The 26,978-nt window shown below is 47.5% G+C and overlaps 1 protein-coding gene across 1 annotated transcript; it reads left to right on the plus strand.

The window, feature by feature from the left end:
* The first annotated feature begins 128 nt into the window (after positions 1–128).
* Positions 129–24,149, plus strand: LOC125943437 (spidroin-2-like). The gene is made up of 3 exons (XM_049662753.1): positions 129–134; positions 20,621–20,767; positions 23,598–24,149. The coding sequence occupies exons 1-3, from the start codon at positions 129–131 to the stop codon at positions 24,147–24,149; spliced, it is 705 nt and encodes a 234-aa protein (XP_049518710.1).
* Positions 24,150–26,978: the final 2,829 nt, after the last annotated feature.

Consider the following 26,978-nt stretch of genomic DNA (forward strand, 5'->3'; position numbering starts at 1 on the left):
TCGGACCCACTAAGGGGGATAGGCCAAGAATCGGGTGACAGTGGGTATGCTAAAGAAAATTTGTATTTGAAAACAAGAAACGCAAAGTAAAAGACAAAAAAAGCAGATGTTGCAATAACTAGATTGTCATGCAAGTGAGCAGTCAGACTAACTGGAAAGGTGCAAGTGAAAAGCTGTTACAACCAGGGAGAGGTAATAATAACAAACAATTTGGAGAAACCAATTTAGGGGATATGAATGTATCTGATGTGTAGAATACAAATACAATAATTAGCAGGATAATCGTTTTGTTTGTGTTAAAAAATGAAATACTGCGCAACACACGTCTATGTGACTATAGCCTAGTGCTGACGCCCCAAATGATAACAATACTGGTATGTTTAACCTAATCAAATTTTGTAGAAAAGAGCAGCACACCGGCTTGCGCTCTTGCTTCTCCTTGGCGGTTGCCCACTACGGGGGATTGGCTAAGGAGCCGGAGGAAAAAGGGAAGAGAGGAGAGAAATGTTAGAGATAATGTAGGGCAAGAGAAGGTGGAAGTTTAACTGATAATATAGAAAGAGGCTAATCTTAAACATTGATTTTTGTTAAGAGGGCGTATTATTTACACAAAAAGGAAATTTGGCGTTAATAAATTCGTTGCAAATACAATCTGCAATTTTATGAAGGATACAATTATTGATTGAGATAATTACGGGCCGTTCCCTCAACTTTATCTAGTAAAGTTGTAGCGCTGTTGACTCGGCTCACTCACTAAGCTTTACACATTTGCTCATAATCACCGGCATTTGTGTTCTGTCTCCAGTCTAACACACGTGCGTGAGCCAAGCATGTTCAGTCATGTCCACTTTCATTCGCGTTCACACACATTTCCACTTGCACTTACTCACGTTCATACTCTCATCCGCTCACGGAAAATCAGTCACGTTTACGCCCTCCTCTACTAACATTATCAGCTACTCACGTCAGCCCACAGGTGAACTTGGAGAACGCTTATGAGGAATTCACGCATGCAACGGCGCTTGCGCAAAACCTATCGCGCGGCGGGCACAAACGTTGGCAAATGTGTATACACAAGGGCCAGCGAAATTTTCCAGTGGAAAGAATGACTGCTTTGTACCTGGAAAACGCCCCAAAGCTGCAAAGGTGAGTGTTTCTTGAAGCGCTCATTGAAAATTCTTGGCTAAGCCCTTTGGGTGATACATACACTTCTTCAAGATGTGGTGCGACAGGTGTTCGGTCCGCTGACTTCATCATTCAACATCCAATAAAATTATTTCATCCAGATCCCAGCTTTTACTCCGGGTTTGAAGAAGCCATACGGTCTGAAGAAGTTGAATCACTAAAGATACAACGCGCACCAGCATCGATCCTGAAAGGGGTCCTGAACCGCCACTCGGGCTTGATGAAAAGACATCTTCCGCGGATAACTTACGCTGATGTGAACATCTCAGTCAAATTTTGCAGTCGTGCGATATGTGTGGTTTAGAAGCCGAGTACGAAGCTACCTTTTCCTCGAACATCCTTTTTTTTTAACCAGAGGCCTGCTCTTCACCCATTTCGGAGCTGCCTGCGACTCACATGTCATCATATGCAAGATTCCCATAGATGGCTGGTATTGGCCGATAACTGACATCCATAAAAAAGTTTCACCCAGCTTGAAAGCAGATGTAAACAAGCTCTTATATAAGAAAAAAGGAAGGCAAAAGAATGCAGAAACTCCACTGGAGTTGTGTAAGTATGCGTAAGCGTACCTCTAAATATAAGTTGGCCCACCCCCAAATTTCAGTTGGCGCAAGCTCAAATTTCTAATTGGCTCACCCCCAAATTTAAGTTGGCCCACTCCTACTATCAGCTTCCTCATGCATTTTCTAAGGAGCCCTATGCATCCGTATGGTTATTCTCTTGCTATTTATTGTGGTTTAAATTGTTCTTTATCGCTTATAAACCTACCAATCATCTACGCTATTACAACGATTAACTGTCCTTGCAAATTAGGCATTTTTGGGCAAGTACAAGGCATTACACTTATCGCGTGACGGGGCTGGGGTACTCTAAACAATGTTTACACATGTAGAAAAAAAAAACATGGTGGAGGTTAGGTTATAGACCTGCGGAGTTCGGTTGTGTTACTTGTGACGAACGAACACCGTAGGTTTCATGATTGCATTTTGTAACATGTTTAATCCTTGATTGTTTTTATTTTAACAGCTTGGCTAACGTTAACTGGAACACACGGTATATTGGGTAGGATCCGTGCGGTTCTAGAAACATCAATGAAAGCACTTAGGGATATTACGCAGGAAATAAAAAAAAATACTAACGTTTACGATATTTCCTTCATACGAAATTGTAGCGCAGCTCTTCTTGTGTTTTTATTTCGTGATATATTGGCTGGCTCGAACAATGTCTCGTACGACACGTTCCAAACGGAGCGAAATCTGGCGCGTCTGCCTCGCTGATCGGGAGGTCGCAAGAGGCAGCGCGTGGGTGTGATTCACAGCAGCCGCCACAGACCGACATGAGGTCATGCAGCGCTTTGTGTCCATACAGACGACGCGCGCTACTCTGGCGCCATATCGTAGCCACCGTCGCCGCACAGCTCGTCTTGCGCGGCACCACGCTTTTTTTATCACATTTTCGTACCACCAACGACGAAAGAGGCCCTCCGTCGCGGGGAAGTCGTGCCACCAGTGTCAGCAGCGACAACACACAAGAGAGCGTCACATGGACTCTTCGAAGCCGCGCGCCATCAACCCTTGCAGGAGCAGTGATCCCCGCCACGCCCGCTATTACCGTGGACTGAATAGGGTGCCTCGATGCCAGCGCCGACGAGGCACCCTAGGACTGAACTAGAGTGTACTAGACAATGGTCATATTCTAGTACACTCTAGACTGAACTCAGGAGTTGACGCCGCGGACGAGCGGCTTCCCCATGTCACGGCACCCTGGTACCCCCTTGGAAGCGAAGATGAGATCGTCCACGCGGCTGCGTATGCCGGCAACTCCGCGCATGCGTAGCGGCTCTCTCTTCCACTCCTCCGCTTTCCGCCTCAAGGTTGCGCTCACGGTGTAAGGTAAGTGGTTCTTGAGGGAAAGGGAAAGGTTGGCGCTATCTTCTGCAGCCGGTGTAAGAATCGCTGCATCCTCCTCCCGCGCTTTCCTCCTCCTCTCTTCGCTATCAGCTTTCTTTCATTCTTCGCCACGCTCGTTCACTCGGTTACGTCGACGCTCGCCGTAGGGAAGGGCTATGGGGCTTCTGCGTTGCCCAGAGGGCGCTGCGAAAATGGTGCTAAAAAGCGCCCTCAATCCGAAACTGGGTAGTACCAAGCTCGGTCGTCTGCTTCGGAAAGCACGTTTACAATATGGCCCGCCACTTTGGGTTGTGTTGTACCACGGCTTGCAGCGAATATCGGGCGCCGAAGATTTTTCCATGGGTGGGACGCTGCGTAAAGGCAAGAAATTATGCAACGCCGAATACGTGTACGCCGTTCAAGAAATAAGCGGCGAAGTTTCAGTGCGGTGTCAATCGGAAGTGAAGTAAGTCGCGTACAAAGTTGAACTTCAGGTAAGGTTTGCACGCTGCTATATTCAGGCGCTAAATCGCGAGGAAATGCTTGCCTATAAATGAATTCACAGCAGCAATAAGCAGAGATGACGTGTACGGAATTACTTGAGCGCACGACGGTACGCGCCGCGACGGCAGCGGTCTTTCAGCATGCCGCCAAACGGCGGGCCTCCTGCAATCTTTGTTGACTGCATGCCGCTAGACAAGTACTTATGCCTGCGCTGTAGTAGCGGCCATCTGTCCCTTCAGCAACTGAAATAACTGGTGCAATGCATATGTGCTCGCAGTAACGTACGTACGTGCGAATCGCGCACTGCAGCGCGAGCTCGTGCGCTGCTCGCTTGATGTAGCTCTTAATGACAGCGCTCGAGCATCGATGTGCAGTAATAAATACTGCCTTGGTGCGCTGCGTTAACATATTGGCTTGAGATCAAAGATGATCACATTTAACTCTCGAACCTGTGTTGCTCGCAGTGGGGTACTGAAGTTATCCAGCGCGCCCGACACTCCGCTGCGCGAGGCCTTGGAGGAAAACGGTAGTATCCGATGTTAGGATTCATGCCTTCTTGTTCATGACAGCCCACGATGCAGCAGTAACGACGGTGACGCTTTTTCGAGGCTGAGCTAGGTCTCTTCGGATCAGCGTCGCCGATATCTTCTGCTTCCCGCATTACGTCCCACGGCACACGGAGAGTCCGTTTTCGTTAAACTATAGGCTACGGCCAGCTCGCAGCTTGGTCGGCGTGGTCTGTGAGAAGTGACGAGCCATTTCGCACTCGAAACAGGGCAGAAAAAAGTGCGGATCGACGCAAAACTCGGGCTCGAAACGTGCTTCGCCACAGCCAGGGCTCAGTACTACCAGGGTCCTTCAATACTTTCTTCTGGTCATGAAACTCCCGCCGAAGTTTCATATAGGGACAAAAGCTGCCACCAGAGGCGCCGCCGTGAGTAGAAGGGCACCGATCTGCCGCGCTTGGAAGGGCAGTCGCGCGTTCGCGTGAATGTTTGCCATGGAAAACACCTTGCCCACATTTTTATTTCACTGTGTCCGCTAACTGAACATAGCAGTGCTTACTACTGACCAAATAAGATAGCATGCGAGTTGTTTACTACTTCAAGTCATTGATTGTTAGTAATGGTTCACCCAAGGCTGCCCGTCAAGTGTTGCAATTTCGCTTGTGCTCGTACCTATACCTACGTTTCTTGATTCCTGTGTAGGTGATTAAAATCGTGCTTAAATTACACAGTGCGCCATGACTAAGCCTAGCTGACCCACAGATTAACGTTGCTTGCGCAAGAAGTTATGGTGCGCCCTACTGCGCGCTGGCGGTCCGCGCAGCGCTTATTCTCCTGTTAATTGTCTGTTTATTCTGGGGCATCGCGAACCTGCCAATGGGAATTTCGCGCGCAGAGCAGGTACGTCATCTTGGCACAAATTGCAGCAGCAGCAGCTGGGAACTGCGCATGCTAGGTATAGGCAATATGTGTGGTTTCTAAGCGAAAGTTCTTGCATTTACGCATACAAATTTAAACATGAGTTGAAACCTGCGCGAGTGTATTTTTTTCAACCCTTCACATTTAATGTCGCAGTGACCATCAGTTCAAGGTTGGCGTTTTACTTAGTCGCCCGAAAATACTACTCGAGTCTTTTTATAAAAATTCCAGCGCAGATTGAAACCAGCTCAGAGCTTCCATTGTGACTAGGTCATTCAAGACTACATTTAGCGATGGAACTGAATAACTATATTATTTTTGCATGTTTCTCTTGTTTTTCTTTATACTCAGTTTTCTTAATCCAACTAGAGCCAAATTTTTTGTATTTTTTTTTCTGCCTAACAGAAAACAAGCATGCGCAGGTCTATGTGGATAGCATTTTGACTTGTGATAACCACGCTACCCCTTGCAGGACGGTGTCTATTTGGAGCTCATGGTATACGATTATTAGGGAGTAATTACTAGCAAGCGTCAAGAATGCAAAAGTGCCGCAAGCACTAGTCCACATATGGTTGCAATTACGATTGCGTTTGATAGACTGGCAGAAAAGTTGGTGGATAGAGGGAATGAGACAAAACACCAGGAAAAATAATTTGTCACTGCTTTCCTCTCTCCTGTGGCTGGACAGGCTGAACGAGCACCCGCATGAAATAGTCTGTTCCTTTCGCGTGTAAAAAATGCAAACGGCACTTGATAAAAAAAAAGTCCACACCTTCAGCCGTAGTGCGTACAAAATGTGTTGCGCAGCCAACACTGGCCGATGAAGTACGGTCGTCCAGCAGGATGTCTTCAGCCATGTTTATGTAGACATTGGCACAGGCTATATTGTCCAGAGTGCACACTTCTAGGTGCTCGTCCACAATTTGCAGAAGGCAAAGCAGCTGGTCTGATGGCACTTGCAAAAATCCCCTAGTCTTTATTTCGGTCAGTGCACTTGGCTCTCGGGAGGTGCTCCTGCAGTGTTTGGAGGCAGTCTTTGCAGCTTATTTTAGCAAACTTTCTTGCAATCTAGCCACCAAGGTAGTCCAAAATGCAGTCCTTCGTTGACTCCGGACGATTGATATCTTGCATGCACTCAGCCGGCTCCAGTAATTTATCGTCCAAAAGAACTGCCAGGGTATCAATCTGAAAAACAAATATCTTGCTCTATCACTCAGTGAATGACATGAGTGAGAACTTTTAAGCATCAGAAAGCATAATAGATCTTCACTGCATTTAAAACGAGACGTGTTTGCGATTAGAATCAAATGGCTAGACAATAATTATCACATTTCTATACAGTGCACAGCTACTGTGCAAGTTGTTTTGGTGTGTGTTATTAAAAGGTTTACCTGGTTAGCAGTATGTTCTTTATGCTGAAAGATATCTTGCATTTTTAAGAGTAGGCGTGGCCCATATTCATTTTAGTCAGCGCTATCACTTCTTCGTTTGGATCACTACGCAAAAGGTAAGAACGTTCATTGCAAATGCCGCGCTTCAAGTAAACATCTAAAACACAGACACTGTCGCGGCTTATAAAAAAAAATCAGGAATGGGGGCTTACCGCACTGAATTCGGGGACTTCATGTTTGCCTTCATGATGCATTGATCTATAATGAGCATCTCGCGGCCCGATAGCTTCTGAATGGTTTCCTGCATGCCACGTTTTTCATTTGCCTGCACCTCCGCTTTTGCGAGCTTCCGCTGACACGAATGAAGTTGTTGCTTCACACTGCGAAGTTGGGCCTTCACCCTTTGCAGCTCTGAGGCAAAGCAAACGGCGTGCTCTGTTAGGCACTCTGCATCAGCACCGCCAAGGCGATTCACAATTCGTACTTCATCTGCAAAGAGTGACCAAGAAAGAATATCGTAATGAGAGTAATGCCAGTTTGCCTGCGTAGTGAGCAAGTAGCATACTCCAAAGGTGTGTACCAGACTTACCGTGAATTTGTTCTTCGGCTGCATCGGAGACGTCTGCAGTTGGGACGGCCGCAACTTCGGCTTCAGCGCAGTTTGAAGATACCGCTCGCCGCCTTTTTGCAGATGGGCGCGGTGTCGGTGCATGCGAACGTTCTTTGGGCTTAGACAAGTACACAGGTACGCCTTGGAAAATCCCCGGAATGGCGTCTTCTACCAGTTTGGGTCGATCGCGTGGCAGTGACACAACGTATCCATTCACTGTACACACGTCCGGACGAATAATGTCTCCGGCATCAACATGTGTTTCGCACACCGGAAAGTACTTCGATTCAAACGAGAACCCGGCAGTCTCTTGTCACGGGATTGCCCGCTTCCACCTGTCGCGTAGTTCCGGGTTGGCTGGTAAACAGACGAGGGAGACTTTTCGTCGACGCCCTTGTATCCGGAGCGGCAGCCTCGCTCACAACAAGTGTTAGGCATCACTGCTATGGTGAATTACGAAGCGTCGGTGTCACTACATAGAGAGACACGTTCAGACGAAACAAAAACAACCACGCACAACAGCACGCCGCGCTGACACTCCGGTTTCCGGCGGCAGCGGCCGCCTTCCCGGTCGCCCTTCTAGCGACGCCAGCGCCGCGGCGCCGCAACTGCGGGCGCTATATGAAGCTCTCCCATAGCGTTACGCGGGAGTTTCATGACCAGGAGAAAAGTATTGAAGGACCCTGGTACTACCCAAGCTGGTACTACCCAGATGATGTTTTTCGCCGCCACCAGGCGCCGCTACTATACCTCAAACTCCAGCGCAAGACGCCCATTAAGAGCTGGTATCTAAAAATTTCCCAAGCAATTTTTAGAGCTGGGCTCTAAAGATCTGCCCACACATTTGCGTCGTCTATGCTTTTCAGACATGCTTGGCATGACATATTAAGTCAGGTAATATTTGAAAGTTAGTCCATTATTTAATGACCAAGCAGCAACGAAAATAGATCCGGCAGGAAGAATATATTATCGATAAAGGAGTGGTCATTGTCGCTGTGGCATTTGCCGAAATTACGTACGCAATATTTTCCACTAGATGACGGAACAAGCCACCGTCGATACAATAGTCTACTAATTCATTTCAGATGAAAGCTACCGATGAAGCATCTCTTAAATCATGTGTGATGATGACAGAGCACGTAGATTACGTCAAAGAATTTGTGTCAGCCTTCCAAGGTAAATTCCTCGAGATTTCCAAACAGTTTTCCAGAATTATGAAAGCTCCACCGCCTTACCTGTGAGGTCTCGTTCCGATAGAAAATTCACAATTATTTTTTGAACCTCTTCTGCCATGAACATGACTAGTCTTTGGGGAAGTAAACTTTTTGCGGCTTCGCACAGTAAAATGCTTACGATGACGTTTGCGGTGCTCTCATGCGCTTATAGTGGCATGTCTACCTCCAATGAGCGTTGGGATTCGAAGATGGAAAGATTACCAGGTCAACAGTCCATGTAAATAAGAGGCAACTAGAGTATCGGTGGAAGAAAAGCAGAGAACAGATTGATAGAACCGGAGTCATCGCAAGTGCGGGTACTAATGGTAGAATACAGAGATAGAGGTTCGAAATACGATTTTCAGATCGAGATCACACACGCGAAAGGCTAGATAGTGATAGATGAAAAACCTGATTACATAAAGCAGGTTATGGGACTATTTCTGCCTGCCCCGTTTCAAAGAGCATGCGAACAAACATCATCTTCAACATCACGGCTAGAGCAGGCCTTCAAGCCGTACAGAGACCACATCACGACCCACTACCAGGTCTCCGAATAGGAGCAAGAGAAAGTGAAAGAAGTCATGGTCTTCGGTGTACTGAAATAGGTTGTAGCAAAAAAGTATGCAGAAACTCCACTGGAGTTGTCCAAGTATGCGGTAGAATACTGTTGCGCTCGCGCGCATGCGAAGCGCCTCTTCACGAACCGCCGAAACAGGGCGAACCTTTTCGGCGTGATAATGTGCCGCCACGCAGGATTGTTATCTACCAGGCGGTTGTGTTTCCCTCTCCTTTCGTCACGGCGAGGCTTTGAAAAGGGATAGCGAAGCCACGCCGAGAGCATTCTGGGTATCTTCCGGCGGTAGTTAGACCGCAATAAAGAAAATCACAGGCCTGCGCGGCACACGCAGCACAGTCACAGCGTAAGCTGGTGGAGCGGCTTAAGAGTAGCAATTTCGGCCCCATGCACAACAGGGTCTTCGCGGCAAAGTTTCTTCGCCTCGTTATGACGAGTGTGGTATCAACTGTCCGCCCGGTGTCGACGGCGAGCTGCGGTTTGTAATGCTCTCTGCAAGCAGTCTGCTGAGCCCGATGATGCTTGGTTGTAGCCGCGCACGTAGCTCTACGATTCGCTTCTTCAGCAGCGGTTCGTACCTTGCGTCGAAACGCCATAACGTGTACCGAAGAGGTACCGAAAATACGTGGCGCACATCTCACATGGGGATCGCCTTTATTGCGCGCCTCGTCTGAATCGCATCTCGTGGTCTGTGCCTGTGCACGCGGCTTTTGCAGGCGCCTTAACTAGAAGGCACCACCATACTGGCGGAGGCTCGGGTCGTCAGCGCCTGCGCACCTGCCTAGGGCCTTTTTCTGACGCTGGTAGCACGCGCTTGCGTGGCTCAGTGGTAACGTACCCGACTCCCACGCAGCGGATATATATATATATATATATATATATATATATATATGTCTGGCTGATTGCAAAGAACTAAATGCCGTTTGCCTTCAATTGTTCACCTGGCGTTTTGTGTTTACGCCACGAAATTTTCCGACCAACGAGAGGAGCACAGTTACGCTGTAAAAATAGACGTAGCTCTGCTACCGCAAACACCAGAGACCAGCGGAGCTATCGAAAGCCTAGTAAAGTTTTGGCAAACCACACACTTAGTTTCCTGGCGCTCAGGATTTCTTCGCGATGTTCTGCGTAGTATCGCGATGATTTCAACCGGCGACGTTCACAAGCCTCCGGATCTTCATTTCTTCGCCTACGCGAACTCTCTGCTTCGTCCATCTAAACTCAGGATGTTCTCTTCTGGGACGCTTGGTTTCAGCTTCCCCAACTCTCGCTTTGGTCTTTCGGAAGCAACTAGTGTCCAGTTCTTTGGTCGAAACCTGCCGAGCCGCCGCCAGAGGCATCGGCTGCAGTCACGGACACCCGGCGCCTTCGGCGCGAACGCGGGAAAACGCGATCGGCGCCGGCAGCAGCTCTACGCGTCCAACTACCACATGCCTCACACCTCCTATCCACCTCGCATCCGCTATGCTCTTTAGTCCAGGTGGTTTTGCTATGACGCGTGCTGCTATTTTTATACACTGCTTTCACTCTCTCTTAGCTATCTCTCCCCCTATTCGGCGAAGCTATAGCACAGGTGGTATGGGGTATGTCGTTTTGTGTTTGCGCCACGAAATTTTCCCACCAACGAGATGTATACAGCCTCGCTATAAAAAAAGAAGAAAAAAATTAGGGACAGATTCACACTAGTGGTGCAAGGACTGGGCAAACAGCGAAGCTGGCGACACCACCTAGCGTTATCTCGGTTCCGCAAGTTTTTGCGAGGTTATGCTTCGAGACTCGGCCAAGTTTTGAGCAAGATCACCCCGCAGCCCAAGGAGCAACGAACACTCAGTCATTAAAGTATCGGGACGCTTCCGGACGCTCAAACGCTTTTGCTCGGTTTCGCGGGCTCGTAACACCGGATCCTCTGCGAATCGCCGACGTTTCTCCGCCGCTTCGGCGGCACAATACTCGGCATATATACTCCGCACAGTGCAGTGACGTCATGGCTCTGCAAAGCTAAGGCGAAGCGATGCGGCGCGCGCGATGGCGTCACGGCTCACGCAGCTGTGGCGAGGCTTGGTGCGGTCGGCGCAGCTAGGGCGAAGCGCTGCTAGGCGAGGCATAGTGACGTCATTTTCAGGTGGAGGTTTTGCGGCGTACACTCGACGGACAATCCTCGAGCACCTTCCCTAGTTCACAGGTTTATGTGCCATTGCTCTTGGACCCTTTCTGCACTACAGGCAGGATCGGCCCACATTTTCTGTCGGCAGGAAACGGACTTACGAAAAGCTTAACAGCTCCGCTCTAAAATTCACCGACGATTACCATACTTCCTAATGCGAAATTTGAGCGCCGCTCTATAGACGAGGCAACCTAACGTTTGCCCGCGCGACACCAGCGCCAATACTCTCCTGGCGGAAGGATGGAAGTATCAAAGGTCGCCGCTGGGCCAGCGCGCGCCCGTGTTCTCTATGGCGCAAGCGATCGTTCGCGTTCTTTTCGCAACGGCGAACGCGACCTCATCAACCAGGAAAGGTGGCATGCAATGCTGCTGTGTTGTTGATTGCCACAAGAGCCTCGAAAGGTCGAAAGCCGCTCGTGCAGTCCTACAAAATTCCGGGGAGGTGGCACGAGAAGGACAGACGACAAACGTGGATAACTGCGGGGCGCCGAGTCAAGTAAGTGACGTACAGTCAACCACAAAAGTTTGCGGACCACGCGAGCGCGTGGCCAAGAGCCTCTTCGCGACACTTCCGCTACGTCACCAGCGATCGACAGCAGCGCTACGTTCAAGACGCATCCCTCCTTAAATCTATGGCCTGTCTATTTTCGCACTGTGCGCAAATATTTTCTACCTATCTCTTTCAACGTGACGCGCTCTTTGTTAGCCAGGGCTACTTGCTTATATTTTGAGAGCAGAATATCAGCACAAGTAATCAGACAGCGTATTCTTCGGCTGTTATCAGTTCTATTTTCGCGTAGCCACGCTGTTTTTTTTTTTCGTGAGTGCGTGAGTGAGCGGTGAGGCAGCCATGGGACACAGATGCTTAGACAGTAGGCAGAATTTTTCCGTTCCTCCCCCATCGCTAAGTGACAGTAGCGGCCGGGATTTGATCGCCTGCGCCCAGGTTTTGCTGCGCAAAGCCCGAACCACCGCGCTGCTATAGTGGTTACATTTAGAAAAATAAGAAATAATCGGGTGCGATGACTCTTTTTATAATCCTTTGCGACACGGCGTCCTCGTTTGGGGACTCGAACTTCGGAGGCGCGTCCCACGCCACGTGTTTCTTCAAATGACCTAAAACTCAGTGTACACATTCGTGTCCGCTTCCTGATGGGACAACTAGCGGTCAGTTAACTTCATTGTCCTGCGTATTGCTGCAGATGATCACTTTGCTGGAGACACTACCATGTTAGACAATCGTTCGACGTGCCGCGTTCCAAGACCAATGTCAAGAGTATTTTTTTTTCTCCGGTCGACACGAATACAACCGAAAAAGCAAGTGTGCATGCGTTTCGGGCCTAATAGTTGATTCTTTTTATGCAAGCATTGAAGCTGACGGATTTCAGAATAATTATATAATTTAGTTATACGCTAATTAATTTTTTTTACTGTAACTCGCACAAAACAGCACATTGCTTCGTCTTCTTTCTTGGAATGTAATAGTGAGCGTCTTGAAATGATGCCATGCGCATTTGACGCATTTGCAGACAGTGCATTATAATTCGTGTCTGAAGGGGATGAATTTATTCACAAGACATTTACAGAAGTGTCATGAAACATAGGTCTCTCAATGATCTAGTAGGAAGTGAAATGTCCGCCGTTTTCTAGCACCTTATTGATGCGTGTGGGCATCGACTCGTACAAAGATTCAGTAATCTGCGGTCGACCGCGCAGGCTTTCCCATTCTTGTGCGATCGCTTGCCACAGCGTATCGGCCGTGCGGCCGCGGTTGGCTCGTGTGGACAGCCGTTTCTTCAACATGCCCCAGACATTTTCTATGGGATTCAAGTCGGCGCCACATGGAGGCCACTCAAGCTGGCAAACAGCATGTTCTTCTAGCAATGACTGGACGATACGTGCTTTATGGATCGGGCTGCGGTCGTGTTGAAAAAAATAACAGCCGTCGCTGAAGGGACCGTCCAGCGCATACGGAACGAGGTGTCTAGTGATGACGTCGCAGTACCGTGACGCAGTGAAGGGCCCTTCCAGACGCACAAGGGGACCAAGGCCATCTTTGCTGATTGCTCCCCACACGCTCACGGAACACCGTCCACTGGATAGAACACTCTGTGTGTAATTAGGCAGATATCTGCAAGAAATAGCATACAATTGGGTTCCAGCGGCGCGTCTAAAAATGTTGTGATTCCTCTTGCGTATGAACTTTATAATGCTGTTATAGAGTTGCAATAGAAAACGTGCAAACATCATTAGATAGTACTGAAAGACCCACTGGCAGCTTTTAATTAGCTTCAGAGTAAGTAGTACTATGAAACAATCGTTAATGTTTTCAACATAATACCACTACAGAAAAATCTCGTAATGTCCAAAAGCTCATTTTACGTGAAACATGTTGTGATGCAGAATTAGCTTCGTGAATTAACTGCCAATACACTGTAAACACACCTGCAGTTTAGTGGACGCCAAACCCGCTTCCGTTGGTCCCAGCGCGTGGAAAAAGTTGACTCGTCGCTAAAGATGACATCGCCCCATTTCTCTGTTGTCCAATCTTTCATTGCTATAGCGAACATGAGTCGTTCTTGTAGCTGGCTGTCTGAGAGGCAGGGCTTCTGTGCTGCTACGAAAGACTGCAGGCCAAGCTCACTCAGCCTTCTTCTTACAGTCTCAGACGATACCGTGAGCGAGAGCGCTTCTCGGATATCCTCTGCACTTTGAAAAGGATCAGCCACGATGGCGGCCGTAATCAGGCGGTCCTCTTCCTCAGTCGTGGCCCTTCGACGCCCACTGCGCTCCATATCTGTGAATCTGTCATCGTCGCGGAAAGCTTGAATAATCCTATTCACGGCAGTCCGGCTCCTGTTGGTTCGGCGGCAGATTTCGCGCTGAGGTATTCCCTCTATAAATAAACGCACAATGTGCCTTCTTTCGTCAAGTGGAACACGCAGCGGCATCTTTCCAAATAGGCAATCACCACGTGGCCTGAAGCAAGTCTACTACGTTTTCAGCGACTGATGCGAAGATGCGCCTATGTGTGAAAGAAAATTTTCTATGCATCCGCTTTTTCCTAATTTTTGATGACAGTGAAACACCTCCCTACCCTTTCTCTCAAGACGCAGAAGCAGCAACACTCATTGGACCAAGATGCTGCCAACCAAAGTGCGCCAGTAAACGTCGCGTAAAAAAATCGTCGCAGCGCTTCGTGAAACTTATCTACCCACTGGCACACCAGTCGACAAAGGTTGCAGTGATTGCTCCGATACTGCTAGCTATCAAGCCAGATATGTGGCGGTCTTATCGCAGACAGCGCTCTGCGTCAACACAACGAACTAACAATGTCATGCACGGGAATAAAAAATTAACAGGCAGGCGAGTACCAAGAGGGCTCATATCCGGGAGAGCGCCCCTGTCGCCGCTAGGTGGCGTACCGCTAGGTGGCGCGGATAGGCAGTCTGGCACGCGCTCGCGTGGTCCGCAAACTTTTGTGGTTGACTGTACATTCGCATTCACGTGCGATATCACGGCCGCTCGATAAAAACGCAATAGTAATGTGCCTGTATTTAGCGCATGACCATTTGTTTAGACGTGTCGCGTAGTTGAATCGTACAGTGACATCCGTCGTGTTAGCTTAGCGGTAAATGCATACGTGTGGCGCCGCTAAGCTCGACGACGCGAGCTCGATTCCCGGCCACGGCGGGAGGATAGTAGTTTATCGGCCATATAAACTTGTAAACATAGGCATACTGACTAAATGAAGAAGCATGGTGTCACGCCCGCACAAGTAAACATGAACAGATCTCTCTCGATCACAGTTGAAACTTGCTGTCAAACGCTGGGGTGAGGAAGCGCGACAGAAGCAGCCAGCGAATGACCTTTGTGCTGCGTTTCCCATCATCGCGAACTAAGCAGCAAAAACACAGCTCACGGCGGCCTGTGTTCCTGACGCAGATGGCTTTCAAGAAACAGCGGTCCGGGCAGGCCGCCGCCGGGGCCACCCGGAGTAGAACGCGCCCGCTACCCAACCTGCCGTGCCCCCGGAGCGTTGCGCCCGACGGAAGACAGCGCGCTTCCTTCCCGTTTCCGTCCCTTGCGTGCGGGAGATTGAGCCGCGATCGGCGGCTCGCCCTCGCACGCTGTGATTCCCACATAGAGCATGCGGCACGCGGCGAAGATGTTATCTCCCTTGGACTTTATACGTAACCTCACAAAGACGGCAGAAAGGTGCCTGGTGTGTCCATATTAGAGCACTGCACCGGCCGATTTTTTCAACCCGGGCCCGGCCCGGGCCCGATTTTACATCGGGCTGCCCGCCCGAGCCCGACCAAAAGTTTTATGGCCAGACCCGGGCCCGGCCCGAGCCCGGAAATAATCTACGTTACCCGCCCGCCGTCCCGCCACCCCTTTACCTAAGGCCCGAACCCGGCCCAAGACCGAAAAAGACCACCGAGTGGCATTAAAAAAATAAAATAATAAAGAGAATGAAAGGAATTTATTCTTAAGGCATAAATACAAGTCATATGCGATTATGAACACCATTTTAGTGGTCTCAACGCAAATACCAGCGCGCAAAGTAGTACGAATGACCCTGCCGTGCAGTATCGCCAGCCGTTTCCACCGGCGCGACTTTTATGCGGCCCAATCGACTTCTATCGCCACCCGCCGCGGTGGCTCAGTCAGCTAAGGCGTTGCGCTGCTGAGCACGAGATCGCGGGATCGAATCCCAGCCGCGGCGGCCGCATTTCGATGGAGGCGAAATGCAAAAACGCCCGTGTGCTTGCGTTGTAGTGCACGTGAAAGAACCCCATGTGGTCAAAATTAATCCGGAGCCCTCCACTACAGCGTGCCTCATAAACAGAAGTGGTTTTCGCATGTTAAACTCCAGAAAGATGAAGATGAGTTCTATCGCAGCGCCGCCGCAATATTTTTCCACGTCGGGCGCCTCACTTCAAAGCATACGCCGCCCCAGCCGCTTGCTCCACTCAACCGTATTCTAGTACACTCTAGCCGAAGCGCCGCTACGACCGGTCGTGAGCGCAGCGCATGGATGGAGTAAATGGAGAAACAATGCTTCAAGTTACTCCATGGTGCTACGTAATGCGCTGCTGCTAGGCGGCCGTTTGAGAACATGCTTGCAATCATGGAGGGACGCAGTGCCATATTTCACCCGCGTGACGAATTGTCTTATTTTACCAGTCATCGTTTTACCAATTCGCCTTTGAAGAATCAGCAAGTCGTGAACGTGCTTACACCGCGCTGCAAGCATTAATTACATTGATTTAGGTAGAGAATACAATCACATCCTTTGGTTTGAGGCGACTTCGGTCTTTCTGGACTTTTACATTCTGTTGAAACAGCGCAAAATATGACGGAAGAAGAAAAGGGAAGTACACAGGAGTAGCACTGCTAGCTTCCAGCTGCGCGCCGGGGCAAGTGGTTTTTCAGAGTCGAGACGCGTGAGGATAACTCGCTGCACGTTACATGCACACCACCAGAAAGTCCGAGCCCGGCCCGGGCCCGCGTCGAAATACCCGAACCCGGCCCGGGCCCGGGTCAAAAAGCCCATGCCGTGCCCGAGCCCGGCCCGAGCCCGGCCCGAGCCTGTGAAAAAACTGCCCTACCCGGCCCGACTCAGCCCACGGGCCGGGCCGGGCCCGGGCTTTCAGGTAAGCCCAAGCCCTTGCAGTGCTCTAGTCCATATAATGGCGTTCACAATAAAAATATTAGGCACAATAAATGCTTTGGGCTCTCAAATTCCAGACGTTTCTCGAGCAGTAAGAAAATTGCATCCCGAAGTCAATAACTGATAAAGTATTGAACATGAATAAATACTCCCTCTTATTTCAGCTGCTTTGGCGCGATCGGAGATCGTTGTTCGAAACGCGCGTTCACTTTGCGTCCAGTTTGGACTCACGCGATTGGCCTAGGCCACGCGACGCTTTCAGGCGCGCCCGGCGTCTTACAGCGTCGGGTGGGGGGAGAGGCTAGGCAATCGTGTGGGGCAAAACTGGACGCAAACTGAACGCGCATTTAGTTCACTGAAAACACATTCTGGAAACGATGTTTTGGCACATTGAGTGTTATGTGCCATCAGACATCATTATATCATGCAGGCCTCTCCCTGTGATTTCCAATTACCCATGTCTTGCACTAGCTGATTCCAACTTGCGCCTGCAAATTTCCTAACTTCATCGCCCCACCTAGTTTTCTGCCATCCTCGGCTGCGCTTCCCTTCTCTTGCTATCCATTCTGTAACTCTAATCATCGACCGGTTATCCATCCTACGCATTACATGGCCTGCCCAGCTCCATTTTTTTCCACTTACGGTTATCCATCCTACGCATTACATGGCCTGCCCAGCTCCATTTTTTTCCACTTGCGGTTATCCATCCTACGCATTACATGGCCTGCCCAGCTCCATTTTTTCCCACTTACGGTTATCCATCCTACGCATTACATGGCCTGCCCAGCTCCATTTTTTCCACCTAATGGCAGCTAGAATATCGGCTATACCCGATTGTTCTGTGATCCACACCGCTCTCTCCCTGTACCTTAACGTTAGACCTAACATTTTTTGTTCTATCGCTCTTTGTGCGGTCCTTAACTTGTTCTCGAACTTTTTTGTTACCCTACAAGTTTATGTCCCATATGTTAGCACCGGTAAAATGCAATGTATGGAATAACAGTTCCTTCATTTAAAGAGGGTGTGGGTCGCTTGGTTTGCAGATAAACGTACTCCTTTACAGACTCTGGAGGCCGAGTGGCGATCCTGAATTATTGTTCCCTTGCCAGGCTGTTGAAGATTATCTTTGTCTTCTGCATATTAGTCTTCAACCCCACTCTTACACTTTCTCGGTTAAGATCCTCAATCATTTGGTGTAATTCGTCTCCATTGTTGCTGAATACGACAATGTCAACTGCAAATCGAAGGTAGCTGAGATATTCGCCGTTGATCCTCACTCCTAAGCCTTCCCAGTCTAAGAACTTGAATGCTTCTTCGAAGCATGCAGTGAATAGCATTGGAGAGATTGTGTCTCCTTGCCTGACCCCTTTCTTGATACATATATTTTTACTTTTCTTATGGATAACCAAGGTAGCTGTGGAATCTTTGTATATATTTGCGAAAATATTCACGTAGGCCTCCTGTACTCTTTGGTTGCGCCATGCCTCTATGACTGCTGGTATCTCTACACAATCAAATGCGTTTTCTTAATCTATGAAAGCCATTTACAGAGTTTGATTGTACTCCGTAGATTTCTCGATTCATCAGAAATACCTACAGGCATTTGCCAAAAAACTTAGATATAGATATTGACCTTGGGTCTTTTTAAAGAAAAATTGCAACAATAAAGATATACACAAAAAAGCAAGAATAGGTTTTCGAAAGAGGCCGTGACCAATGGAAAGACATAGTGTAGGAGACGCAACGGTACACCAGCCCTTCTGTGAAACTATTACATCAGGTAAGATAGCTCCGAAGCGCGTGCAATCCCGTTTAGCGCCTCCCGCTTAAACGTACGCGCCCATGGAGCGGATGTGAAATTCTTTTCACGTCAAGTGCACGTTTGTCGTGATAAACGACTTCAGTCTAAACAACACAAGACATTGCAATTCTGCAAGTAGTGGCAGCAAAGCGTTAAAGGGATAAGAAACAACAGACTGGAATGTGTGTTACGTATGCGCGTGAAGTTCACAGGCGTCGTTGACGAGAGTATAAAAGCTCGCTCGGTTCGGCAAGGAGCCAGCAGAAGTCATTCGCCATCGCCTCAGCGTCGTTTGCTGGAGAGCTACGTCCCTGCACAGAAGTGGGAGCTTCACAAGGACTTGAAATGTTTCCTGCGGTGAGACACAAAGTGTCGTTTTTTATCTGTCAACGAACCCGCTCAGCAGTATCCATACTTTTAAGCATGTAATGCTTTTAGCTCCCGTTTCCGGCGACCTTCAAGTGACCTTGATCCAAAAGTCAGAGCCGTTATCCGGGCACTCAAACGAGAACAAAACGAGATCATCTGGGCAACAAGTCAAAAGTTAAGAAAATCTGGTCTTTGGCCCCCAACCCTTTCTTCAGGACCGCATTACATACGCCAGTTACTGCCCAAACAAGTTACAAAAAAAATCATGCTTCCGAATTCTTCCTAATGTTTGTTCACAGTATCACTGAAGCTGTAACTTCTAGTAGGCTGAAGTTTTATTTTGCAATTGCAATAGCGTCGTTCAAAAGGCAGATGCAGGGCACCGTACACTTGATTACCTTCTTTTGGCCCTGAGACAGGGTTGCCTGTGCTCTTTTAAATGCCCGCGGTCCGCGAGTTTTGCGGTTGCGGGTTGTACGCTGCCTCGTTCGAGAAAATCCTCTACGCTGCGTGACCAGACCGGCATAAAGTCCCTATATAAGAAAAGTACCGCCATCCTTTGATAAACGCCGCTTCTCTCTCTCCTGTATCTCCGATTGAACGAGGATAGCGCGCGCTTTTCACTTCATTATATTTTTTTTTTCGCTTCAGAGCCATGTTCAAAGTCCTCTGCGCAGCCGCAGTCGCCGGCGGCGGCGGCGGCGCGCGCCCGGCCAGAAAGCTTCAACGTAGACTTTCTAGGTGCGCCACCGTCGACTTGGCTTTCGCAAGCAAAAAATAAAGAAAAAAGCAAGCGCTTTAGGAAAGGAGGCTGCGGAGGAAAGAGTAGATGGCGGTACTTTTCTTATATAGGGACTTTGGACCGGCAGTCTCCGGCGCGCCGCGGATGGTTGTTTGGCCGAGACGAGAATTGCAACAAGGTTCAGTTCAAAACAGGTTCACTCAGCCTCAATAAGCTGCACCAATCTACTTTTCCGGTACCAATTTCATGCTTACATCTACTCTCGAATTGGGGAAAGCCAGTATTTTTTTCCTTATGCAGGCTTTCTTACACGGGGTTGGGGCGCAGCTACGCATAAGCACTATACTTCTAGTTACATTTCTGTACTAAGTGGATAGGTTGAGTAAATTCAGTAACTTCAGTACGGCGACATTGCATTGCAAGGTGCATTGCAATGCATTGCAATGCGACAGTGCGACAGTGCATTGCAAGGTAACCGTAAGTGATTTCGGCCAAAGCACCGTAGGTATTGTTTCTAAGTTCTGCGTTCGACAATAGCGTGTTAGCGTTTCTTTCTCGTTTTTTTTTTCTCATTGCCTATACGGACAAGTGTGGAAGTACACTTGATTGTCGGAAGTCAATAATGGGAATCCCAGATTTGCAGAGCGTGCAAATCTCTTATCGCAATTAACTATTATATCCGACGTTTTGCTATACGAACGATTTCGGCCTGTATACCTGGAACGTGTGCATTTTTGTTGATATCTTAGAACAGAAAGTCTGTGCAAGCATCTTTTTGGACGGTTCATGGCTAGGTTACTCAGGAGACGACTCCACGAGAGTAGCCTTCCCCCATGTACGTCTTCCGGCTTTCGTTTAAATGTCAACCGTCGTGTACCTAAAGGAGTGCAAGATGGCGCAGTCTTCGCGAAAACACTGTCCGATGTGCGAAACCCTTTGTAAGTGTTCGACTCCCAGAGAGCAAACAATGCTACCATTTCCTTCATCGTAAAGAACCTCTCGTACGCTCTTGCTTCACCTCGAATTGATGTTTCGATTGAGTTGATATTAATGTTGTCTCTCTCAAACACAAGGTGCAAGTGCTGCTTTTCTGGCTCGTTGGTGAAGCCTACGCGCAACACCACAACCAGGCGACTCAACCCACACAGCGAGGCGTCGATTTCCAAAACTACCCTGCTCCTGCAGCCCCCTACGGAGGAGGATACGATGCCTACGCCTCTGTGAGTGTAAACTATGGTACCTATGCAACTCCTCCGCAATAGCATTTCGACGTAACGGTGTGTTTGGATTTGTGAGCTTAGGCGTTTGCACTTGGATGCGCTGCCCAGTGAAAGCAACATTTGGGATTTGCCTCACCTTGTCCGATAAGCTCTTAAGCACAGCTGGTGGTTATTTTTTATTCTTATTGCATGATTGCGAAGGTATTCAGTAAGTTCAAGAAACAATTTTTAAGTCCCAGTGGTACAGATGTTAACGCAGCCTATGCAAAGTTTGCATCATTACTCCAAGCAAGATGCGTTCATGTAGAGCACGAATCTCGCAGAGCAGCGTACCTGTCCGTGCCAATTTTCCCTTGGATGAACGAGGCAATACTACGAGAACGAGAACACTGGCTGACCAAAATGAAGCAAAATAAAGATAACAGCTATTAACGGGAACTGTACAGAAGCACACGCAATCTATCGTTATCGATGATGAGAAAATGGAAAAAAGAATATTACAGTAACCTAATCGTGAAAGCTAATGGTAATAGAAAGGAAATTTGGCGTATAATAAAGGCAGGCACCAAACCGGAACCGTAACAACTTCTTTTACCTGACTTAAATGTTATCGGTTGTAATGAAAGGGAACTTGCAGAACTATGCAATGATTATTTCGTAACCATAGAAAAATAGTTGGCCACCTTTACAAGCGAAGAATATGACTCACCATTCCCTACTATTCACAATAATACTTTCGTTTTTCGAGAAATTACAGAAGCCGAAATCATTGCAGTAGCACGTCAGATGTCATCCGACAAGGTCATGGGTCATGATGGAATACCAGTTAAGATACTGAAGCACAATATTGAAACCTTATGCAAACCTCTTGCAGTAAATTTCAACCAGTCATTCGTGACAGGTGTGTACCCCGAAGAGCTTAAGATAGGGAGGGTGACACCACTACACAAAGGAGAATGTCCCGACAGCATAGCAAATTACCGTCCCATAAGAATTTTATCATGCGTGAACACTCTTTTTGCGAAACTGGTAGCCAAAAGAATGATTGACTTTATTACAAAATACAGTATCCTAACTCCGAATCAACATGGCGTTAGAAAGGAATACTGCACAGCTACTGCAGTAAATTTTGTGGCAGAAACAGTAAACTGTGCTTTAAACAATAACCAAATCATCATAGGTATCTTCCTAGATATAAAAAAGGCATTTGATTCAGTGAACCACAATATTTTGTTGTACAAGCTCGAACGCTATGGATTTAAAGGGATAGCTTCAGAATTTTTTCGCAGCTATTTGACTCAGCGGACTCAGTTCATACAAATAGTTGGCAACAAATCAGACCGGAAACTAGTTGAAACGGGAGTACCACAAGGTTCAGTACTTGGACCGATCTTGTTTTCCCTGTTTATCAATGATTATCTTCTCTCCTTGACCCACACGCAAGCAGCTCTGTATGCAGATGACACTGCCCTACCTGTAGCACACCACTCTCTTCAGGAAGCAGAATTGCTCGCTAATAATTAACTAGAAGTAACTTTTCAGTGGTTTAAACGAAACAAATTACTACTAAACTCAAAGAAAACTAAGTATGTTGTTTTCGCCTCTAACCGAAAAGTGGTACCTGAAACATGTGGGCTATACACTGGAGGAAATGCTATTGAGAAGCTAAACGCACATACTTACCTTGACGCGACTCTCGATTCATCATTCCATTGGGAAACTCATATTGATCATCTTTGCAAAAAACTAAGCTTTCGATGCTTCACGTTATTTAAGGCTCGAAAATATTTCAATTTACAGACACTCCGTATATTATATTTTAACGTATTTCACTCTCACCTAACATACTGCATAGAATCATGGGGCTTCACGTATGATTCGTATTGTTCGGTAGTTAGCATCCTTCAAAAAAAAATAATACTGTACTAGCCATCGCATCAGCGCCCAAGAACACACAGGCTTTCACAGGGCTTTTCAAAAACCTCAACCTAATGCAATTTAATGTCGTTAGGCCATATAAAAGTGCTACATTAGTACAGAAAATAATTTACAAGAACCTACCCTTTAGTAAAACCCAGGTGTAACACTCAACAGGCGGAAAAAAATCTTAATCTGCCGGTAATCCACCATGCTTACGGCCGTCGAACAATATCCTATGTTGGCGCCAAAATTTGGTACAATATACCTACCTTGATGAAATATCTGCCAAATATTGCGCCGTCGCTCAAGGGACTCTTTCTTTCCGGTAGCTACCAGTCACCATATTATTATTGTACTTGCAAACTGCTGCTGATATTATATACATGCCGCATTGATGCTGTAATTTTCATGCTAACATTGTACTCGCTAATTGATTCTGTACTTCCTGAACCTTTTTGTGATGAATCAATATCGGCTATGGATCCAGATGCTGTCACAGTCATTGTTTTGCATATCTTTTTAGCGCAATAAAACATTCTTCTAAATTAAATATACAAATCGTAACGAGTGTTCATCGCTAATGTGTGAACGACCAACCGGAGTTGTGTGGCTAACCACATTTTTTTTCTTCATTCGCACCTACCATATGCAATATGCACTAACATCAATTCATTGGGGATGCTTTTTCATAGTTTGCTATAAATTTAACGCCATTTTGCCCTTCCTATACAAGATTAGCAGGCATGCTCCAAATGCTACAAACTGAATAATGACGGGAATCAAGTCTTGAATTTTGTTATCTGCAGTCAGAAGGAAACAGTCAATGAATGCCTGTGAAGTATGAACCATTACGGAAAATCGTCGAAGCTATTAGTGTTGTGTTCTGTAGCGTTTCCAGACTCCGGCACAGTACGGTTTCGGCTACGATACGGCGGGCGAGTACAACAATCGGCAGTACGGCGCGGGGCAGGGCCGCTCTAACTTTGTCAAGGCCGGCTTGTACGGCTACCCAGACGCCGTCGGTCTCTACCGCCAGATGAACTACGCGGACGCCGTACAACGCTTCCGAGCCACCCCTGGCTCCGTGGGCACTGCCCCTGGCGTCAGCCGTGACGCGGTCTTCAATGCGGCGCCGATTATCCTCCCTGGTTCCGCTGGATCTGCCCAGGAGGCTGCATCTGCAGCCTACGGTCCAAGGCCTGCGGCACCTAACGCTGGAGGTTATCGTGCTTATGGGCAGCCAGCACCCAACCCGTATGCACTCGCTGCTGGCGCTTTCGAGTACACTCCGTACGGAGGTTACGGCTATGGATTCAGTCAGGCGGCTCTCGGTGGGCAAGCCTACAGCAGCTATCCATATGGTCCTGCTGGCTACGCTGCCGGCTACACTCCTGGCATTAATGGTGAACAGGCCGGGTATGGAAGCCGGCCTGCCGCCCATCGGGGCTACCGCCGTCGCTAAGAAGCGCGCAGCACGCGTAACAAGTAGCACGAGAACTGTGGTCAATCGACGGTCACAATGTACTGTATCTCAAACATACTTCTTGAAGGAGAAAATAAAAGAAGTCCGAAGCAGGTGCTGATCATTGGATTGTCGTTGTGGTTCTTGTGAAGCTTCAAAGCGAATAGTTTTCTTTTCCTCTTTCGTGTGTTTTCGTGGGTTCTCGGAGGTCAGTGGCTGGACTTGCCATAAGGAGCCACTGCAAAGCGCGCGTGCACTCGCGCATCTAGGCCCCGCACACTCTCAAGTTCAACAAATGAACACATAGGGCGGTAGAATCGACGGCACGGCGCTGCGAATAAACCAAGCAAACCAAGCATAGTAGGTCGTCAGTAAGTTGCCCCCGTGAGCAAATTATCTCCCGCTAGAGGTGCCGTAGTAGGCGCAATTTCATCCTACAAACTTTCTCCAACACTAATCGAAGCGTTTTTATTACATGACAACGAGTAAAAGATTACTGTTCCTAAGTATACATTTACTCTTGAGTACTCACTCTGCTTTTGTTTTGTCATTATAAACGCAAATTAACGTTCAGCATCATCGACCACCCATGTGACCTCTGGCTTGGATTTAAATTTTTATCGGTATGTTCGCGTGCACGGCAGCCACGGATTCATTGGTTCGTACACTTAAGCTGGTCGCTTATTTTGTGCTAAAAACAGTATATTGCGCTTCGGTACCTCGCGTTATCTAACTTGGGGCGAAGTGACGTGTTTGCGAGTGGAGATATAAGTCCGAAAGCTAGATTTCGGTCGTGAGCTATACGGAACACGTCTGCATCGAAACGGGAGCCGGATTTTGCTGTGACTGAGGACGGCAATACCGGTGAGTGATTTAACATTGCTGCTTGCATCAAGGAATATGTAAACTGGTAGCATAGCTTCCATAGAAGCCCACATGTCAAGAAAATGGCGGCTCATTGCAACCGTCGCCTTCTTCGTATCTGTGGGGACAACTAAGAGCAAGCAAAAAACAAAAATTAAACAGTGACGTCACAACCGGAAATGGCAGTGACGTCAAGATGTTATTCTGCGTAGTGCGAATATTTTAATTTCTTCAGCGTCCTGCATTGCGATCGCTACGCCAGCAGCTCTTTTTCTTTTGAGGCTGAGGCGAGCTTGCCACTCGCCTCAGCTGAAGCGCCAGCGTGTCATTAAACTATAGTAGTGGCGTATGTCTTAATGTGATCATAATTAGGGTGTTATTGACGGCAATTGCTTCCTGCACGTTCTTTAGGAAGGTCAGCGAATAGGATGCAAAAAATGACAGTGCCACAGCGGTTTCAAAAGCAACTTCACATTTATTTGTCGGTAATAATACAACCAATACACTAGACCAAACACAACATATGTTGCATGGATGAAAAGTGTTATGGCCAGCACACAGTCGTAATGTATACCAACATATGCGAAAGCTTTTCACAGAATCATTCGCAGTTCCGGGAGACACCATGTATTCATATCCAACAGTTATCAGACAAGACAACGTTGCCCCAAATTATCATTTAGAAAACATTTGACTTACTAATTTTGCTTCCCGCCAGACACTAAGAGACTGTGTTACAAAAAGCGAACGAACATAGCGCGACGTTTCTTCACGGAGCCTTCCGCATTTATCGTCACGACGAGACACAGCGCGTCGCATGCCGCAGGGTGAACTTGCACGATAACGAAAAACCTTCACTCACACCTTTCGCCAATCAATGCTGTGCGCTAGGCCACGCAAAACTTGAAGTGAAGCGCACGCTACACTTTCAAAAAACACGCAAGGAAAATAAATTGCATGAAGCCGCCGCGCTCTAGTGAGCAACGCCATTCCGCAGGACATAATAGCTGATTTGCACAGCCTTGTCAAGTCTTGCGCCAGAATCACTGGTTTGTAGGAGTCACCAAGAACGAACTAATAAATTGTGAAATAGAAACAAAATTAACATCTGTTGTTTTAGTCCAGCAAAAATATTTGAAACGGAATATTTGCTTGTATGACAGTATTCTGATTAAAAATTTTCGAACATTTTTTTTCACATGGGTTTCCAAGTTTCAGTGTTACACCAATGTAATATTCGTCTCGTTATTTCACAGGCGGAGAAAAGTGAACGAGCTAGATCCTGAATTACACAAGTGTAATCAGGACCCTTCGTTGCTGTTTCTGAAATAAACAATTAGTTGCGAGGCCGTCGTTATACACATAATCAAGAAAGAGAGAGGGATATCGAAACGCGCGTTACATTTTTCCGCACGTTGTAGCCGTGGCCATAGGCGACTGAGTAGCCTTATCAATGCATCTTTTTTTTTTTCGAGGCCGCCGGAAACTTCTCTCGTCCACAAAACCGAATACCCTGTAGTAAATTGAAGTGGCCGTAGTGAATTTATTGTAATAAATAATTGCACGCATGATAATTCCTTCATATTTATACGTGTTGGTTCCAAATGTTCTTGCTGTTTGGTTTGGTTTACATTAGGGCAATTATTTTTGCAGTAGGGAAGCGGTGCATCCCGTTCGTGCAGAAAACGAATGCATCAGTTCTAATAGCTTCATCTCTTTCATGCATTTGCTTGTGGAACCAGCAGTGTGATAACGTCTAGTGTATAAATGAGCGCAAAAATGTTCTCATTTGGGATTCTCGTAATACTTAAGCTGTGGACACGCATTGTAGTTAGGCAGATATCAATTTTATGGAAAGTACCAAAATTGAATTAGCATGCTGCTCAAGCACCCTAGAACAAACTGTGTACATTTGTATGTGTTCTGCAGTCACAAACCACTACAATATATTTACCATAACTTTTT

This window comes from Dermacentor silvarum, chromosome 2 (assembly GCF_013339745.2).
Source record: "Dermacentor silvarum isolate Dsil-2018 chromosome 2, BIME_Dsil_1.4, whole genome shotgun sequence".
Taxonomy (NCBI): Eukaryota; Metazoa; Arthropoda; class Arachnida; order Ixodida; family Ixodidae; genus Dermacentor; species Dermacentor silvarum.